Genomic DNA, 20895 nt, shown 5'->3' with positions numbered 1-20895 from the left:
CTGTGTTTCAGCAGACAATTCAAGACAGCCAGCACACCTCACCAAGACCAGCCCTGTGGCCTTCCATGAAGAAGTGACTACATCCATGGATAAAGGAAGGGTCACAGATGTCACCTATATGTCATCTACATGCCATTCTGTAAGACATTTGCCATGGTCCACCTAATTCTTCTCTCTAAACTGGAGAAAGAAGGATTTGATGGGTCATCTATTTGGTGGATAAGGACCTGGCGGGGTGGTTGCATCCAGAGGGTAGTGGTCAATGGCTCAATGTCTGAACAGAGATCAGTGACAAGTGGCTTATTCAGGGGACCATATTGGTACCAGGACTGCTTAACATCAGTGACAGAGACAAAGGGATTCAGTGCACCCTCAGCAAGTTTGCAGGTGACACCAAGCTGAGTGGTGCTGTTGACACACTTGAAGGACAAGATGCCATCCAGAGGGACCTGGACAAGATCAGAAAGTGGGCCTGTGTTCAGCAAGACCAAGGGTAGGGTGCTGCACCTGGGGCAGGACACCCCTTGATATCAACACAGGTTTGAGGATGAACAGATGGAGAGCAGCCCTGATGGGAAGGACTTATGGGTACTGCTGGATGGCAGGCTGGACATGAACCAATTGCTTAGAGCCCAAAAACACCAAGGGTTCAATCCCTCTATAGGCCATACTTAAGAGCTGGACCCAGTGATCCTTGTGGGTCCATTCCAACTCAGAATATTCTGTGATTGTGTGACTGTAAATGTGCATTTCATCCTACCTGGAGGGCTGTGTTTATCTCTGGGATCCTCAGCACAGGAGAGAAGTGTACCTGACAGAGCAGGACCAGAGGGAGGCCTCAAAAATGATCAGAGGACTGGAGCATGTCTCCTGTGAAAACAGACTAAAACAGCTGGGGCTGTTCAGGCTGGAGAAGACTTCAAGGAGACCTTATTGTGGTCTTCCAGTGCCTAAAAGGGGGTCACAAGAAACATGGGGACAAAACTGTTAGTAAGGCCTGTAGCCAAAGGACAAGGGTAATGGTTTTGAATTAAAAGATGATAGATTCAGACTAGATATAAGGAAGAAATTTGTTATGGTGAGAGTAATAAAACAACTGAGGAGGTTGCTCAGAGAGGCGGTGGATGCCCCATCCCTGAAAACAGTCAAGGTCAGGTTGGATGAGGGTTTGAGCAACCTGATACACTTGAAGATGTCTCTGCTCATTGCAGGGCACTTGGAACTAGATCATGTCCTATCTAAAATGCTTGGAGTGGGAAAGAATCTTAAAGATCATCTCTAGTTCTAACACCCCTGTCATGGGCAAGTCTTGGTATAGCTCAGTGTGATGGGGCCTGTGATGCAGGTGTGGAAATCAGGTGGAAGTAGTGTGGTTTGTGCTGTCACAGCACGGTGGGGCAGAGGGGAATGTGGGATAAGGTGTAGTCTCCATAGTCTTGTTCTTCAACCTGATACCCAGAAATGTTTTGTAGAAAACAAGTACAACTCCTACAAAAAAAAGTATTCCATACAATGTGCCCACAAAGGCTTTACCACAGTCCCATCCACAGCAATTCACACAGTAGTAGTTATAAAATATACCCCAATTTTGCCTCTAACCAGGGGATGAAAATTCAGTGTGAAATTGCAGGGACAGATTGATGGATTTGTTCTCCTTGCTCTCCCCAGAAAGGATACCTTTTGCTAAGCCCTATGTCCTCAGATATGCTGAGTGCTGACCCTGATATTAAGACTGTGATTGCAATTATACTTTCACTGCTATATACAGCTACTCTGCAGTTACTACATTGTCACCAGCAATCCAAAAGAACCTTTTATATTGCACTCAATGAACTGTGCTATCCAGTTGGCTCTTTTGATTGCAACCAAACCTATAGTTCATGGACTATTTGTGCATCTGGTGTGGGACCTGTAGCTATGACTTTGCAACACAAGGGACACCTTTATGTCCTCACCAAAGATGACCTTTAAAGCTCTCTTCCAACTCAAACCATTCTATGATTCTGTGTGTGCAGTTAACCATTACAACACCTTTGCAGGACCCATAATATTGTAATGTTCATGAGACTTAACATTGGCAAAGACAACCTCAAAAATGTGTAGTAAACAGAACAGATGTCTAACTGATCCTAAGCAGGAAGTGTAGTAGTCTCAGCAGCAGCTGCAAATCAACTGTTGGTCAATACAATTACTTACTATCCTCCCTGTTCATTATTCTTCTTGCTGACTAAATCAAGAAGAGAAGGCATGGTCACACTGGGAAGTCATGCACATTCTAGTAAAGAAGAAGTTACTATTTTGGGGAAAATTCCATCTAGTTTAGGTGGCTAACTTAAGACATGAAAGTCCCAAACCTTCCTGCAGACACAATAAAAAGAAAAACTACTCCAGATGTGGAGAACAAACCTAATTTAAATGCCTTCAGTCTCTCATCTCTATTGAAACAGACACCACTTGAATACATCATATTCATTCCCCTGCCCCCAGTTTGTACTGGGAATCAGGTAAGTCACAAAGTTTTCCTTTTGTAACTTTAGATGGCAGACATTATTTATGGGTCTCTGAAGGTACACCAAATCCAAGAACTCTGCTGTATGCACATGTCCATATTCAGTCATCTGCACAGGCTACTGTGAGCGACACCTTACTGGGCCATTTCTACAGGAAGAATGTTGATGTAAGAACCAGGACTTTCGCTGCCTACCATAATACCAAGGTCAGAACTATTGACAGAGTTTCTGCCTTTCACTGACAGGTGAATTCTACTATTACAAGAGAATTAAGTCACTTCTCCAAGAAGAAAAATTGCTCTCTGTGTATCCCTATCAGGCACATATTTGAGATATTACCAGATGAACATACTGAAATTGTATCAGCAAATTAATTCCCAGTACACCTGCCAGAAATTTTTAATAGCAGTTGTAAATCTCTGAAAATGAAAAAAAAATCAATAAAGCCAATAAAAATGTGCTTAAAAATAACTTGAAAGGAATTAACCACATATACTGGCCATGTATTTTCATTTTATTTTCATTGTATGTGAACTTCTAAATTTTAAAGTCACCTGGCATGATGTCTACTTGATTTTCCTGTTTTCTAAATACTCTTGATGTAAAATGGGTCAAAGAAAGAACTAAAGAAAACAAAATTTGGAAAGGAGATCCATTAGGAAAAGCTGTGAAATTAAAAAAAAAAAAAAAAAAAAAAAAAAGAAGTGGGGAAAGACATCAGGATTAGACAAAAAGGTGCTCAGGGGTCTTTCAATCCAGATCACATGCACATTGGTTTTTCTGGTTGTCAAAATGACCCCTAGTGCTGGATGACAGGTACTCTATAGTAATTTGGTGTGCTGGTGTGAAGGACTAAATCAATTACTGAGACTGGAAAGGATGGCATAGAAAAACCTAGCAAATGTGGGACTTCAAAAAGTTAGCAGGTCTTATTCTACTGTCAAGTTGTGGAATGTACTGTCTGATTTGGTGCTTTGTGTAACAGAGCAAGAACTGCCCTCCACATTACTTTTATAGCTACTCTGAAAACTGAAAGCTGAATTTGACAATATCACTCTGGCTGTTAAAAAACCTGGATCAAAGTGGGGCCAGAGAATTATTTCCTTAGGTTTAGCTCCACACAAGAAAAGATTTCTTTCCTCCAACAGAGCACTGTGAATGCCAAAGTCCTCACCCAAAATTGTAGTTACAAATACAGGCAGAATTCAAATCCTCATTAAAGAAAGACAGGACAGAAAAATGCTTTAAACCATTTTAAGAAGTTAATTTATTGACAATATATAATCCTGAATATAAATAATGATATTCTAGACAGCTAAAAGGTGTGGTAATTGAAGAACTCACCTATTTTCTGTTAGAATTTTTGTCAGTTGTATGATACCAAAGGTAATTCCAAACTTCAGAGTCAACATTTCCATTATTATTATCACTGTATAAAATATTCTTTAACTAAAAAGTATGTATGTGAAAATTTCTACCTAAGAAAAATGTGATGTTTCATGCCATACCCTGACATTCAATGAACAGTCCATCCAGGGAAGTCCATCAGCACTAGTGGGACTAGGTACTGATCCTGTTTCTGCTCCAGCAGCACCACAGCAGCCTCCTCGCAGCCACACAAGGATGGAAGGCCAGCAGTGAAGGCTCCTCTACTCCCCCTCCTGGGAGGCCCGAAGTTCAGCTGCTGCCTTTCCTCAGAGTAAACAGCCTGCTTTCTGCTCCAGAAATGAAGCACAGCCAAGCTGGATGGATTTTGCAAATGAAGGCAGGAGCTGGGAGGGGGCAGAGCTCATCATCCAGCTGTCTGCAGAAGGCAGCCCCACTGGGACTCCTCTCTCCCGTGCTGAGGAAGCTCAGGAGGCCCCAGGCCACGACCCTGCTCCATTCCAACCCCCTCTCTCAGACTCTTTATGTCTGGAACATCCCGGCATCCAGACCCTCTTCCCTCCAATGGCACCGTGGGGCATTTTCCCTAGGAACCAGTCAGTGCAGCAGTACGTTGAACAGCACCTGCAATGTCATCTCCAACTGAGGCATCCAAAACCAGCTGATTTCCAACAATAACAGCGGCATGATCAGACAATAGGGCAACAAAGTAATGCATGAACAATCCCAGTGTAGATAGCAATTTACATTTACTACAACCTGCCTGAATGGCATCTGGCATTTTTAATACCACAATTTAACAAGAATTAAAAGAAACAGCTCTAAACTAGGTGGATGGAGGCAGGGTTTCTAAATACAGCTTCTGCAGATTTAAAAACACAGTTTTTATACAAGAATAGGAAAAACTATACTGAAGGAGAAACACAAGCAGCTTGTAAAACTGATGACAATGGAGCAAGCCCTTATGAATGCTTCTCAACCCATCAATCATACTGACTCCCAGCCACACCACACCACCATTCCACAGTCTACGCACTTTGAGACAGGCATGATTTCACACCACATGGGATTCCAAGATCCCCGAGTTTCTGGAAAATAGATTTTGTCCCAGTTTTTGTGACAGATGGAGTTGATAGTCTCAGGATGAAAAAAGCGCCAGTTTTGACAGGCAGCAGATACCGATGCCCCTTGTGGTTGGAGACGATGTTGCTCTGGAATTAAGGTAGCACGGAAACGAAAGGCAGTGGGCAAATGCACGACTACTTTGTTATGCTCCCCTCCTAGTGCCTTGATAATTTTGTTACTACTTCCTTATAAATTGAAAGTGTAACAAGAAGGCAGGACTTCAGCAAGGCATTTCGCTTTCAATTAAAACGAATTAGTTTTTTTTGAAACTTTTTACTAGCTGGCAAATCAAGTATCAAAGAACTATACCGGGATCTACTGTATTTCTGCCAACAGGCACCCTCGTCAGTGTTTTAGAACCGTGCACAAAAATCTCAGGCGAGAAGCTGAGCTGAATGACTTTAAAATCGGGGGGTATGCGGCAAGTGGAAAGTTGTAATACTGGAAGTACAGCAAAGGAGTACTTACATGGTCGCACTACACCATTAGTAGTTAGCTTTGCTCTCCCGGACAGTACTAGCACACTGAAACCAGGACCTCTGTTTCCATTTCATTAAGAACAAAGTCGGTCCCATTTTGAGACTAATCCTCTCTGCCGTTCTGGTAGCGGCTCGGCTCTCACTTGAATCACCGGGAATTTTGGGTACAAGCGCTACCCGAGCCAGAGAACTCGGTTTTCCCCTCCTTGTTGTAGGGAGCAGGACCAGTGAGAGTACCATGCCTGCAGCACGGGCGCGGAGAGCCGTGCCGCCCGGCCCCGGCGCGGTGCTGCGGAGCACCCCGCGGACGCTCCGCCACCGCCCGGCCGGTCCTGCAGAGCCGCCGCCGCTCAGCGCCTCTGGCCCGGCCGCCGCGCCGCCTTAACGGGAGGAGGGGGGCTGTCACTCTCCTTAAGCCTTTCCTTTCAAGCTTTGAATGTGAGCTGCCCTCCAGCCCCCCTCTCTCTTCCCTCCCTCCAGCACATCGTAAAGAGAAGGAGGGAGGAAAAAAAAAAAAAAAAAAAAAAGGTTTCAACAACAGGCTGGGCCAATGGCAAGTGGCGAGGCAGGGAAAGGGGGCCGAGCGAAGGGAGAAAAAGTGGAGAAAGGGAGAAAGAGAGCGAGAAAGCGCAGGCTGGGGGGGTTGTGTAAAAGAAGAAGCGTTGCTAATTTTTTTTGTTTGTTTGCTTTTCCATGCATGCATAATGAAGCCTAATCAGAGCACGTTGCTGCTGCTTGGAGGGCACTTTTGTATTTAAAGCCTTGCAAAGAAAAAAAGATCCACAGACGGATCCACAGAGCAGCTTGCAGGGCTTGTTGACAACAGAAGCAGCATCAGTCGCCCAGAGAGAAAGAGACCGCGAAGGCTGACTCTTCTCCTTTCCCAGTGCTCTCGTCTTGGTAGCGAAGAAAGACATTTCTTCTCCGCGCCACCCGAAACCGTGATCCGAACCGAGAGGGAGTGAGCAGAGTCGGGACTGTGAATAGGATCGGAGCTGCTGGCATGTGCAGAGATGCTGCGAGCGGAGAATTAAAAGCTCCCGAGGAGGCAACAGCAGCAGCTCGGCATTTATTTTGTGAGGGAAAAAAATTAAAAAGAGAGAGACGGAACTGCATGAAGAGCAGTACAGCACCATGAGCTCTCCCGGCGCAGCCTGCGATTCCCAGAGCGCACTACGGATCCGCTGCCGTCCGAGCCCCTGTTTGCACTGACTCCCCGCACCTCTCCGGGCGCCTTCGCCGCCGCCTCGCCGAGCCCGGAGCAGCGGGTGGGGGACACGGGAAAGTCCCCGGACGCCTGCTTCGTACCGCCGCTCCGCCGACTTCAGCTCCTGGGGGCTGGAGAGCCCCGGGCCCGGCGCGCATGGATTGATGCGAGGAGACCTCATGCACACGGCCGGCGGGAGTTTTGGAAACTTTTCCACGGGCGGCTGCTCCTTCTCCTCCTCCTCCTCCTCGTCTACCAGCGCCTCTTCCCAGCTCGCCCGCGGCTGCAGCCACTACCCCCGTCCGCGATGGTGGCCCGCTCACCCGCTCGGCACGGAGCCGGCGGCCGGCGCTGGCCGCGGGCGGCCGCCTGGTTGTGGTTGGCGGCGGCGCTGGGCGCCGTGTGGCCGCCTCGGGGCTCGCTGGTGCAGGGCCGGCGGCTGATCTGCTGGCAGGCGGTGCTGCAGTGTCAGGGGGAGCCCGAGTGCAGCTACGCGTACAACCAGTACGCCGAGGCGTGCGCCCCGGTGCTCCTGCAGCAGCAGCCGCCGGCGGCGGGCGAAGGGGACGGCCCGGCGGGCGCTGCAGGCGCGGCCGCCTCGTCCAGGCGGCGGTGCCCCAGCCACTGCATCGCGGCGCTCATCCAGCTCAACCACACCCGGCGTGGCCCGGCGCTGGAGGACTGCGACTGCGCGCAGGACGAGAACTGCCGCGCCACCAAGCGCGCCATCGAGCCCTGCTTGCCCCGCACCAGCAGCCCCGCGGGCGGCGGCCCTGGCGGCGGCGGCCCCGGCGGCCCCGGCGTCATGGGCTGCACGGAGGCGCGGCGGCGCTGCGACTGGGACAGCCGCTGCAGCCTGGCGCTGAACCGCTACATGACCTACTGCGGGAAGCTGTTCAACGGGCTGCGCTGCACGCCCGAGTGCCGCGCCGTCATCGAGGACATGCTGGCCGTGCCCAAGGCCGTGCTGCTCAACGATTGCGTCTGCGACGGGCTGGAGCGGCCCATCTGCGAGTCGGTCAAGGAGAACATGGCCCGCCTCTGCTTCGGCGCCGACATGGGCGGCAACGGCGCGGGCAGCAGCGGCGGCTCGGACGGCGGCCTGGAGGAGTACTACGACGAGGACTACGAGGAGGAGCCGAGCCAGAAGGGGAGGGACGACGCGGAGGACAATGCGGGCGCCGAGCCCGGCTTCCCCGTGCAGAGAGATAACGCTGGCCGGCCCGCCAGGGCGGCTGGGGCGCTGCTCGCCTCCATCTTGGTGCCGCTGCTGCCGCGGCTCTAGCAACCCTCTCTTCCCGCACCCCTCCTGCCTGCTTCCCATCGCTGCCTCCCTCCATCGCTGCCTCCCTCCGCATCCCCATCCCCTTCGCCGGGCCGGGCCGGGCCAGGCCCCCCGCGCCGAGCCGCCGCGGGCCTCTAGTCGAGCCCTCCCGCGGCGGCCGGGGATCCGGCCGGCGGGGCCCCTCGGCGCGGAGCGGCTTTAAACGCTCTGGCCGCGGATTCCCCGACCCATCGCCCCGGCGCCCCTTTCCCTCGCGACTCCCCCTCTGCCTCCGCTGCTCCGCGCAGCCCCCAGCCGACCCCTTTCCCCGGCCCGACGCTGCGAGCCGGCCGCTGGAGCGGTGGCCGGAGCGCAGGGGCCGCTCGTGTTTCGGGTGTTGGTCTCGAGTGTGCACTATGCAATTGCTGCCACCCTGCCTTCGTGTTACTAGCGAGCGGAGCGGCTGACAGAGACTGCGGGCGAGGCCGCTAGCCGCCCCCCGGAACAAACCGGGAGTTGTGGCATGCTGGTACTGGGGGTCTTTTAAGAGTTTTGACATGAAGGTTAGTAAGAGGTGGGCAACCCAAACTTGCTGCCAAAGCGTTGCCGTACTAGTTAGTCAGCAATTTGATTACCATTAGCCGCATCTCGCTCTTCCTGATGCAGTTGTGCCCGAAAGGGGCTTTTGCCTCATCTACCATTAAATTTAGGGAAATAGCAGACTGAATAAATTTGGTGGTTTACAGCACTCCCTCTTGCACACACATATTCCCTATAACAAAAGCGTGCCAGCAGCCGTCTCTTCCTCTGTAACCTAGCGACATTAAAAAAAAAATCGTTTCGGAGTTGTTGGCTATACTGAACAATGCAACTTTTGTTTTAAAAGAGCTCTGCACTGCCATCTTTAAAAGACACTTTTAAACTCGAGAACATGTATGTACAAATATCCTGAAAAGTTTTATTGCCTCGTCATATCAGGGTGCTGACCTCTGGTAAATCTTATATAAAAAAAAAAGTATTTAAAACTGGGATTTGTTACCAGTCGCTCTTCATTGTATATAGAATTTTATAAATTGTATGCTTTGGGGATAATTTATTTTAAAAAAATAATAAAAAGTTTTAATTCCATGTCCTATTTGCCAGGTAGCTGCATTTGCTGTTAGTTTCTGGAAAGGTACAGATTTCACTTTATGTTTAAAGGGATACCAGCAACAGTGATTAAGTGAAGTATTCTCTAGAACATCAAATGTACAGTGTATTTTACAGATTGAAAGTTAACTTTCTTATTTGGAGAGACTTTATGAGCGTTTTAGAATTGTATAAATGCATTTCTGAGCTGCCTTAAACCTTGTATTTTTATAGAAGGCATAAAAAAGGCCTGTCTTTTAAATACGTATGGCTTTTTTTTGTATTTTCTAAACGTGTAAATTAGAAAAGAAAGAGCTTTAAATAATGAATGCAGTGAAATTGTTTTCCAGGGACACTTGAACTCTCAGCACCCGAAATGTGGGGGTGGGGGAAGAGAGGCGGGGATCAAACCACAGAATAACAAACCAAAAAACAGTCAAAAAACAAAAATCTGTGTCTGCCTGTAATACTTCACATAGATGTAAATTACTGCTATTCTTACTTTAATGGATAATTACATGCAAGAAGTAAATACAGCTTTGAAAGTACTTCTTTAAATGAGTGGTTGATTTTATAATGCGTTGGCATGGTAACTTGCCAGAGCCAGAAGAGAGTAAAGCAATTCAAGGACACTGCTCCTGTATATATTCGTGTAGAATTACTTGTGCAACCGCGCTTCCTTCGTGCAGGCACCCTGCTCTCGCTAGCGCTTGTATAAGTGCTCCTGGGCGTGCAAACAAGTGGTGAGAAATACATCACACGGAGGCGGCAGGCCTTTCGGACAAGGCGTCGCTTCGCGGGCAGGGGCGCACGCATCAAGGCAGCTGCAACAAAACGCAAAGTTTGCTATTCAGCCTGCCTTCTCCCACAACGAAGAATGCAAAAGTAAACACGCTGAAGGGATCAGCAATTACTAGATCTTGTAATACTGTGCTTAGGCGATGCTTTGCATCGTGCTGAAGCCTGGTTTGCTGCCAGAGCTACTGATCTACACTCAAACGCCCTTAGATAAATAATTACACTCTTAAGCTGTGTCGAGTGCTGATACACTTGACCTTGTAAATAGAAATGTTTGCAGTAGGAATAAACTCCAGCACTGGAAAATCTTTTAAACATTAAGACAAAAGAGAGAGCTCAGTCCTCTAGGGATTTGAGTTTGGACTGCGTCAAGCTAGGCACTCACAAAAAAAAAAAAAAAAAAAAAAAAAAAAAAAAAAAAAAAAAAAAAAAAAAAAAAAAAGAAAGTTTATTTATCTTCTATTCATGGTGTTTATTTAAAGCTTTGCGTTTTAAAGGCTATAATTGGAAGGCAAGTCAGAAGTTTAAAGTCTACCACAAATAAACTTTGACTGAGGGGGCGACAGATTAGCAAGATAGCGTCATTTTCATCTTACCAGATCTTGACAGAGCACAAATCCACATCTGTCTGTTGTATAAATCAACAAAATTAGAAATCCCTGCTTCTGTGTTAGTTATTTCAGTGGAGGATTATTTTATTATTTATTTAGGGTGTGAATTTGATTACGTTGCCCAGCAATAAATGCACATAAGTGCACATGCACACACATAAGCCAACCCCAAATAGTTGTGATACCAAACAAGTGTATGACTATGGTGTGCAGCTATGATCTGAAGTTTGTTTTTAAAGTCATCTGAACGGTTGAGTAAGCTTATTGTTAAAACAAAGCTGGAAACTGTTTCTTCGGGAGGAGAACAGAGTAGTTGGGTGAGACTTGTAAATAGAGTCAGCTTTCTTTACAAAGTGCTGAGTTCACAATGGGGTAAGGATAATCTTAAATACTTCTTGCATAGATGACCAGAAACATGCTTTTAGTTTGTCAACAGTTAGCACCCACAAGGACTATTTAACTAGTTGTTGATGAAAAATTAAGTCCCAGCTAAAAGCCTTTATTTTTCTTCATTTAGAAGTAAAGACATTAGCACTAGAAAAGGACTGATAATTAACTGCTACAATAAACTCAATACTTAATTTTACAGGCTTCTGTCAAAAGCATCTGCCTGAAATAAATCAACACCAAGCACCACTAGGCAGGGAGGACTCATCTGTATGCTTTGTTCTCCAGAAAAAGTGGATTGTTTTAATTTAAGTTATTGTGCAATAAATACAGCTGAACTGATTCTTCCTATGAGCTCCTCTCCATAAGGAGGTAGCTCTGGGTTTTGTTGTATAGTCAGAGTCAGCACTATTTCCAGGATGAATGGCTGTGTTGCTATTTGTCCCAGCCAAATAAGCCTGTACAGATGTTGATGTCCATCAGATCCGCATTTCTTTTGCTTGATTTTCAGACAAATGGAAATCTTGAAATGTCAAGTGATGTAGCAAGAACAGATTTAAGCAAGGGGAAGACTTCACCTTTCCTGACAGAGGGAGATTTTTCACAGGAAAGGAAGTTCTCTCATTTGTCTGGCTATTCGGCAGTGCTCTCTGCTGAAGTCCTGTCCAGGCTATATCTTCCAGGGGGAGAAGGAACTCTGCATCATTTCATGTAAAATAATCGAGTAGGTTCTGATCCCTTTTCATTCCCAGTTACCAGGTTTGAATTCTTGGCGACAGTTTATTTGTCTTTGGAGGCACTTCAGTGACAAATGTTTAAGGGAGTGTGGGACAATGGTGGAGAACAAGGAGGCAGTTCATTGAACTGACAGTGACCATACAGTAAATAGGGGGAGATTCAAGCTTCACTGATCACCCAAGCGCACAGCAAATCTTTTGTATGCAATCACAATGGACATAACATAAGGTCTCTGTTTATTTTCAACAATATACACCAATGTATACAGACAGGCATACATAACTTTAAAATTGTTATGAAAAAAAACCTTACAATGGCCATAAGCAAAGCTCTGGTTTGGCCAAGTCTTTTCATGGTCACATTGGAAAGCATGATGGATTTTACTTAGAATCTCCACTCCTAAATAGCTGTTGGTCTACCAGATCTCTCACTACAGACACACCTCTGTAGTGCATATCTTAGACAGGGCTGCAAAGATGGCTGCAGGCAGCTTTACAGGTAGGGAACAAGACATTCCATCTCAATGTGATGCAAAACTAGTGCTTGGTTTTTGGTTTGTTTTTTTTTTCTTTTTGAGTACACTGGAGTTTGAGAGGTACTCCAAAAGAGCCAAAGTGCACATATAAGAAGTAGAGGGACAAAAAATCATCACCATTTGAGTAATGGAAAATGCTGCTTCAGTGACTGAGTTGCGTAGTCTTGAAAGGTCACCAAAAAAAATGTAGACCTTCAATCAATTTTGTTCCTGTCCGCAGTAATAACTTCACGCACTTCCCTACTGCCTGTGGTAACACGCCCATTGCAAGTCCTAGGGAAAGTAGGTAGTTGTGCAACAGAAAACATTTCAAATGGGAAGAACAATGATTTCATGTCTGTGATACAGATTTGTAAGCAGTGAAGTTGAAAGTTACTGTATTTTACTTGAGGCATTGACTGTGCTAGACAGTTGAAAAGGCTCACATTGACTGTCTGAATGACATAAGTAATGTGCTATTAGCATAAATACTTTCTAAGACATCCATTTAATCAATTTCTTAAATAACAGAATGATCTACTACAAAATAGTGGACTGTATACACTATATTTTGGCACAAAGATGGTCATTCTCCCACTAGTAACCAGGGGCTCTAAATAAATGATTTCAACAATGTTTTATTAAAGGAGGACAAGAGCCCTCGAGCTGCATTAATCGGGGAGAAGTCGAGTGGCACTTTTGTTATGGAAATGTTAAACACATAATGGTTCAGGCAAACAATGTGGAGCCACTTCATTCTCTCAGCCATGCTGACACCTCTTAAAGAGGAACTGCAGGGAAGGATGTGGGAAAGATTTGCTTTCTGAGGAAGCTTTCAGCTAATATTTTGGATATTTACCTCCAAAATTCAACCAGTGCAAATGTAACTGAAGGGCATAAAAATAAAACAATAAAGAGGGATGATTTATGCAGCTACTACTAGTGATGAGAGTTTGATGCTCAAAATCAAAATAGTGATTGACAAGCGTCCCTTTTCTTTAAAGTTTCTTTTTTCATTAATTTATTATGAGCCAAGTGGATATTATAGTAGAAGGTGAATGTACACAGAGATTTTTGTTAACACCCAGAGTTAATAGAGCTAATACTCTACCTTGGACATACATCATGTTGGGCAAAGAGGAGCACCCTAGAGTAAGATAATAGATTTAGGTTTAGTAGGATGGTCGTGAGGTGAAATGATGTGTAGGAAACATAAAAATACATTAATAAAATGATACACAGTCTGCATAAAGAAAATCCACGTTCAAACGTGGTATTTTGAATGGGCGAGAAGAAAAAAGGGTAGGGAAGAGGAGATGACTGTTATGTATAGAAGTTTTGGAGAATTGATAGGGTACTTGCTAATAAGGAGAAAGAAGCTCCAAAATAATATCAAGAAGTTAGCTGAGGCACAGATTGAAAATAATGGGGGAATGTAGAAAGAAAGCTGTCTGTCTTCAGTAATGTTGGCACAGCCAGAAGGTAAGAGTAATGTGGAAATAAGATGAATATTCAGCTGTGGAAATGATTTTTTACCCCATCTCCAGAAGATGGAGATGAAAGCTATCATCTCTGTATTCTTGGTGTTCCTGAGAGAGCACCTTAAACACTGTGTCTGCGTTTCAGACCACTCCTCTCTCAAGTTCAGGAAGGATATTGGGAAACTTGAGGGGCTAGTAGAAGGCTGCCAGAATGGCTAGAGTTTGTGACCAACAAGGAAAAGATGAGGGAGCTGAACTTTAGTCCAACTGAAAATGAATCTAATGGCATCCTGTACCATGGGAAGAGAGCTTTTGTAAAGACTACAGTGTCCAACTTTTCTTAGTAGTGTAAGAAGGTATGACAAGCTACAGCAGACACAGACTGTGGCTGGTAGGTTCAGACTGAGCATTAGGAAGAACTTTGCTGGGAGGTGACGGAAGTAGTGCAGCCCTGAGACAAGTTTCCCAAAGAAACCCTGTCACATTCATTGTTTGATATTTCCAAGGCTTGGCTAGCAAGAGATACAGCAGTTTTTGGGTTTTTTTTTTGTTTTTTTTTTTTTTTTTGTCTTGGCTGGAACACAGCTTCTGGAAAAGGTTGGAAGTAGATGATCTCTGGAAGTTCCATTAAATAAATTTCTATTATACTGTGATTTTAATGTTGACCTGATGATGGGAAATCCAAGAGACTCCTTAGGTAGATGTAGAATGAGGTCAGGCTTAAGTATACGTATGTCATATTTCAAGGGAGGTCGTGATGCATGGGGTTTGAGGAGAGAAGATAACTGTTACACATGCCCACAAGGCAAGAGAGGATGAAAAGGGGTCAAAAGGGAAGTTTAGGAGGAGAATAGAGACCAAAACATAGAATTTAGTCCAGGATTTGAAGACAAGAGGAAGAGAGGAATTGTAACACAAGCGGTATTGTGAAATATAAGGGAATATGGTGAGGAAAAGGAAAGTGTCCATCTAAGAGTAACACTTATGAATAGGAAAATAGACGGTTTAACTGGAAAGGGAAAGATAATAGGAAAAAATTTGGACAAAACTGGGAGTTCAGAGGGGACATTTCTTTCCTTTGCAAGAGAGAAATACTTGTTTATAAACATGGTCTTGGCCACAGTATCTTGCTGCCTGGAAACAACAGAAATAAAATACAACTGAGCCTTCTCCCTTATATGTATGTCTACATGCAAATATAGACAATGCAGACACAGTTTGTATTTTTAACTATCTGAGAGATTACAGTGCTCTGTGTAGTCACAAAACACACATCCTCATCTAAATAAACATAGTTTGCTAGATGTTCTCTAGTAATGCAAAAGCGAGACACATCTGTTTATAATGTCTTATACTAAAACAATGCAGTTGCCTATGACTTTATAGTGTGTGTGACAGTGTATATCTGGCTTTCACTATTTTTAATTGTTTAAAAAATAAAGGAAATTAGGTGGTTTAAACAGAGTAAATACAAGCAGTGCAAGTTTCCAGTCATCCACTGGTGATGACTTCTAATTCAAACAGTGGTAGTAGCTGAAGAAGTACTGTATTCTGACATATTGTATCCCTACAATGAGGAAATCAGGGAAGAATGCCAGGAGGCCTGCATGGATGAACAAGGATCCCCTGGACAAATTTAAACTACAAACAGGTAGATTACAGAGCATGGAAACAGGGAAAGGTAGCCTGGGAGCAATACAAAGAAATTTTCCCAACGGCCAGGAAGATGGTTAGGAAAGCTAAAGCACTGGCAGTTGTAAATCTGGCCAGGGATGTCAAGGGTAACAAAAAAAAGCTTCCCTAGGTACATCAGCATATTAAAGAAAGACCAGGTAAAATGTGTCTCCTTTCATGAGGGATATGGAAGACCTGGTTATGCACGACTTGGAGAAGACTGATGTACTGGATGACTTTTTAGCCTCAGTCTTCATCAGCAAGTGCTCCAGCCAGATGCAGAAGGGGAGAGCAGAGATTGGGAAAATGAAGAACTGCCCCATGCAGGAGAAGATCAGGCTGAAGAACATCTAAGGAACATGGAGGTGCACAAGTCCATGGGTCAGGATAAGATGCATCTGCGGGTCCTGAGGGGACTGGCTGAGAAAGTGGTTAAACTACTGCCCATTACATTTGAGAAATCATGTCAGTGTGGTGAAGTCCCCAGTGACTGGAAAAGGGGAGATATAAGCCCCATTTTTAAAAAGGGAAATAAGGAAGAACCAGGAAACTAAAGGACAGTCAGTCTCGCCTCCATGCCTGGCAATATCATGGGTTTTCCTCCTGTGCTAAGAGAAACCATACTAAGAGACTTGGAACATAATCAAGTGATCAGTGACAACCAACGTGGCTGCACTAAGGGCAAATCATACCTGACTAACTTGGTGGTCTTCTATGACGGGGTTATATCACAGACCCAGTGGTGGGCAAGGGAAGGGCAACAGATGTTATGTACCTGACCTTGTGGAAAGCACTGAACAACATCCTTGTCTGTACAGCATCCTTGTCTCTAAACTGGAGACATATTGGTTTGATGGATAGAGTGCTCAGTGGATAGAGAATTGGCTGGATGGTCACACTCAAATAATTGTGGTCAATGGCTCAATGTCCAAGTGGAGGGCAGTGATGAGTGGCGTCTTCAGGGGTCAGTATTGGGACTGGGACTGTTCCACATCTCTGTCGGTGACACAGACAGTGGGGTTGAGCACTCTCAGCAAGTTTGCTGATGACACCAAGCTGAGTGGTGCAGTCAACACACTCAAGGGAAAGGATGTCATCCAGAGGGACCTTGACAGACTTGAGGGGTGAGCCCATGCAAACCTCATGAGGATCAGTAAGGCCACTCACCTGGGCTGGAGCAGTCCCAAGTACAAATAGAGGCTGTTGGAGGAAGGGATTGAGAGTAGCCCAGGGGAGAAGGACTTTGGGGTGTTGGCGGACGAAAAGCTCAATATGACCCAGCTGTGTGCAGTTACAGCCCAGAAAGCCAACCATGTCCTGGGCTGCATCTGAAGAGTTGTGAGCAGAGCAGGTCAGGAGAGGTGATTCTATCCCTCTACTTTGCTCTTCTGAGACCCTACCTGGAGCACTTCTACCTGGGATACTGCATCCAGGTTTGGGATCCCAAGCATAAGAAAGATGTTGAGCTGTTGGAAAGAGTCCAGAGGACTAAGCTGCTCAGAGGGCCGAAGAACTTCTTCTACGAAGACAGGCTGAGAGAGTCAGTGTTGTTCAGCCTGGAGAAGAGAAGGCCCTGAGGAGACCTTTTAGCAGCCTTTCAGTATTCCTTTTCAGTAAAGGGGAATTTCAAGAGAGCTGGAGAGGGACTTTTCACAAGAGCATGTCATGATAGGACAAGGGAGAGTGGCTTTAAGGTCAAGGATGAGGGGTTTATATTAGGTATTAGGAAGAAATTATTTACTGTAAAGACAGTGAGGCACTGGAGCAGGTTGTCCAGAGAGATTGTGGACTCCCCAGCATTGGAGGCATTCAAGACCTTGAGGAGGCTTTGAGTATTGTGGCCCAGTGGAAAGTTCCCTGCCCGTGGCAGGGGCGTTAGAACTGTGTGATCTTTAAGGTTCATTCCAACCCAAACCATTCTGTGATTCTATAGGTATTCACAATACACTCAGTAGAGATGATCTTCATGTTATCTCTTTTCAGGAGTTACAGTATCCTTCTAAATCTAAAGCATTTTTGATGTCATATAAAAATATGTTATAGCAGGAAGAAAAGCAGAAGTCCACAGAAATTCTTATGGCTATCTTATTTTTCATATTAGTGTATTCAGGTGTATACCACATGTTTGCAAATTAGTCTATAGGACCTGGCAAAGTCAAGTATAAACAGATAGTCAAGTATAAACAGATGTCTTTGTCCATCCATATCAGGAATTGAAGCCATGGAAGAAAATTCAATACAAGGGTGTGGATTTTATAGAAAGAACTGAAAGAACATGTGTGCAAAATTATTTGTCCAAAACATCTCACTTTCCTCTGATGCAAAGTCTTGTTTGCATAGTTCCAAATCTTTGATTCTTGTTAGAGATAGTTTGAGTTTTCAGTAGTGTAACTGTTGTCAGAAGTCGACTTTTGGCTTTCTTTCTATACTTAGAAAGATTACTCAGTTAGTTAAATGAAGCTTATGTGAATCAACAGGCAGCTAATACTTGGGTTTGGCCTGATGTAGCTAAAAGTTGGCTAAAACCTACTGCAGTGAGCTAAAACCTACTGAAGCGAGCAAAGAACGTTGAAGAACATTATTATGCAAAAGGTATTGCTAGAATGGGGAGGATATAATTATAAAATGAGTGGATAAGAGTAATATATGAAACCTGAGAAACAGTGAAATCTTTTCTGTTTTGGACTGTTCAAAACTTGGGTGGTTCAGTTTTTGGCAATATTAGGCTAAATCTTAGAACATACTGTCTGCATGTAGAGCCTGAATATAGTCCCTCCCATTATATTCAGAAATAATTCTGATTCTTTTCAGATCTCATTGGGAGCACTTTAGTCAGAATATTGTTTGGTTTTCTCACTTCTGTGCACAATAAGCAAGGAAAAAAACCGTAGCAACCAAGTGCTTCCTCTGTATTAAGAAACATCCTGTCCTGCAAGTTAGCTGAAGTCTGCCTTCATGATATTCATGAGGAAAAAAATTATTTTCTCAATTAATGTTATAGGGAAAAGTTGTTACACTTAAGAGAACTAGTGAAAGCATTGTGTGGTGATGCTCTCCCCGTCCACATTTTAAGCCCAGCACTGTCTTAATACTCTGCTGTGCGAATCAAGGGAGATTTTTGCACATTGTTATCTCTGACTCAGTAGATGTTCTTGTTTTGCAGTAAGGATAACTGAGGCAGAAACTTTTCCTAAACCTGTCCAGATTCTACTCAGGTCCTACCCTCATCCTGGAGTATAGAAATTCCTTAATAGACACCTTCCATTCTGTTGTCTTCCAGAATGCTGCATCAGATGTGTGCTGCTGTTTGGAAAATATTTGAGCCTGAATCTGTTTTACCTTTGCTGTCCTTCTGGGTAAGAAGACTAAGACAGGGTGCAAAAAGCTGGTTAAATTACCTCCATTCTGTCTTCTGCCCATTCTGGCACTTGTAAATATCATGTTTGCTGCCAGAATGGGCAGGGACCTTGTCAAAGACTTTTGCCAGCAGAACTTCTTTTAAAAAAAAGGGAATAACTGTAGTAAATGAGGTAGAACATTTTGAAATGGTACAAAATATGTCCTTGACTCATTGTAGTCTGCAGGAATCATGCAACTTCCATTTGCTGGGACTGGTTTTGTGATTCTTTAGCTGGCAAGCTTTATGGCAAAATAGATCTGCAAACAGTTAGAGCTGCTTAATATTTTATGTTGTCTGTTTTGGGAGGAGTAGTGCAGAGAAGAGATAAAAATGTATGTTGAAAATAAGCTAAGTGTAAACATTATTTTGGAAATATTTCTGTAACTGTTTATATCTTTTATGAGTTTCAATATTTAGTTAAAAGGAGTGCATAAATACTTACAAAATTACTATGAATGTATCAAGAGTCAAGGTCAGGGGAAAAAAAGTTTAAAATGAAAAGTATTTTCTGCAAGATTTTAGTATAAATTGTTTACTGTGGAAGATAACATATAAGTAGCCCTAGGCAGCAAGACAATCTTATGTCTTCTGTCATAAAAACCCTCCCATTATTTTAGATTCATTAAACTGAAGACATAAATCCTAAGAACAATATGTCACTTCAAAACCAATTTAATCTTTAAAACAATGGCATTTTTATTAAAAATTGCATTTTTCTTTTCTGAGTTTCCTTAAATAACTCTGAGGGTATACATATCTTCAAAGAAAACCATTTAATAACCCCACAGGGATGAGACTTTAAACGTGAAGACCTTTAGGAAATTCTGATCTAGATGAGTGATATTTTGTTTTATTAGATTTTTTTTCTCATTTCAAGTAACTACCTATATTTAACAATAGCTAAATACTCACTGTGAAGAAAAAGTGATGAATTGTATATATATACCAGCCAGGCTTGCTTTTCTCCTGAGATTTCTATTCTTCTATTTGTTTCAGATTTGCTTGAGAAAAAGAATGTGAAAGACACGGTTTCAGAAACACACTGCCACTTTAAGAGGATACAACATGCCTATTAATAATTGTATTACTCCTCTATTATTGTTAAGAATAATGAAGGAATGGGAGCGTTGGCCCCCAAGATGAATTTATCCTGAAATGTTTTCAATTAACTCTTGGCACCGGCAGGAAAGCATCAAACCTTTCCCATGCTGAAATATGGAAAATCTGCAGGGAACATCCCAGCAGGAGTGGAATTTCATTAAAACAAGCACATCATAATTCAACGACTTCTGCACCCTCTTTAAGCCTTTCTATTGATAAGGAGTCCGAGGTGATTTTTATGGATTTGCAAAGAGAAATGATTTCATAAGATCTTTTCAAAGAGTTTGTTTTGGCTGAGGCATTTGAGTTATTATCTGCTCCCTGATGAAAAAAGAGTAAGACATTTGGCATAACTGTGACTACTAAATAAGAGCCAGAACTGAAGAAACTTTAAGCAAAATTCTATCCCTCAGAGAGTTCTGTAATCTCTGTAGGAACTGACTCCACAACTATTTTCCCAGATCTTTTAAAGAAAGTATTGCCGTTAAAACCTTCACTTTTGAACAACTATATGTGAAGACTAAAGCAAGCTCGGCATTAATTACACTTTCAAATACAGATGCAGACATTTTAATATTAAATACACCCATGCATTTAGTAGTGATATATTACACAGAGGTGTATATTGATTTAATAGTACGCATATTTGTTTGCCCATACAGGAGTTATCTTAAAATATTTGTATCCTATAAGTAAATAAAATTAACATATGTGTGGGTTGTAGTGTATTATTAAACACTGCTGAAGGCCTAATATTTTTTGCTAAGTCTTGTATGACTTTATCTTGATATTACTCTCTACCCCCTGCAAAATAATTTTTCCTGTTAGGATATAGCCAAGGTATAGAGACATGAATTGTTGCTCATTACAGAATATTAGCATTTATGTTTATTAACAGGTATGATAATCAAGTATTTTTGCTAATCCCCAGGAAAGGCTCAGGCTGGCTATATTTAATGTATAAGATTGAATATCTGTGTCAGTCTTAGTTTCTCTGTTTTGAAGTAATATTGAAAATTTACAGGAATATCTTGCATTTTTTTCTACTTAGTGTTAAAAAAAAATCTCTTGCATATTTGCTGCCATTCCCTC

The 20895-nt window shown here is 43.6% G+C and overlaps 1 protein-coding gene across 1 annotated transcript; it reads left to right on the top strand.

The window, feature by feature from the left end:
• The first annotated feature begins 6987 nt into the window (after positions 1-6987).
• On the top strand, positions 6988-9647 carry GAS1 (growth arrest specific 1). The gene has a single exon (XM_041399490.1). It carries the CDS (start codon positions 7015-7017, stop codon positions 7990-7992), a length of 978 nt encoding a protein of 325 aa, XP_041255424.1. The 5' UTR covers positions 6988-7014; the 3' UTR covers positions 7993-9647.
• The last annotated feature ends 11248 nt before the right edge of the window (positions 9648-20895 follow it).

Source organism: Onychostruthus taczanowskii, unplaced genomic scaffold (assembly GCF_017590055.1).
Source record: "Onychostruthus taczanowskii isolate IOZ18803 unplaced genomic scaffold, ASM1759005v1 scaffold161, whole genome shotgun sequence".
In the NCBI taxonomy this organism is placed as follows: Eukaryota; Metazoa; Chordata; class Aves; order Passeriformes; family Passeridae; genus Onychostruthus; species Onychostruthus taczanowskii.
Note: the sequence above shows the minus strand (reverse complement) of the source record. Positions and strands in the feature narration are given on the sequence as shown.

Excerpts from the sequence above, each read along its gene's own strand:
- GAS1 (XM_041399490.1), top strand. The coding sequence starts at position 7,015 with ATGGTGGCCCGCTCACCCGCTCGGCACGGAGCCGGCGGCCGGCGCTGG.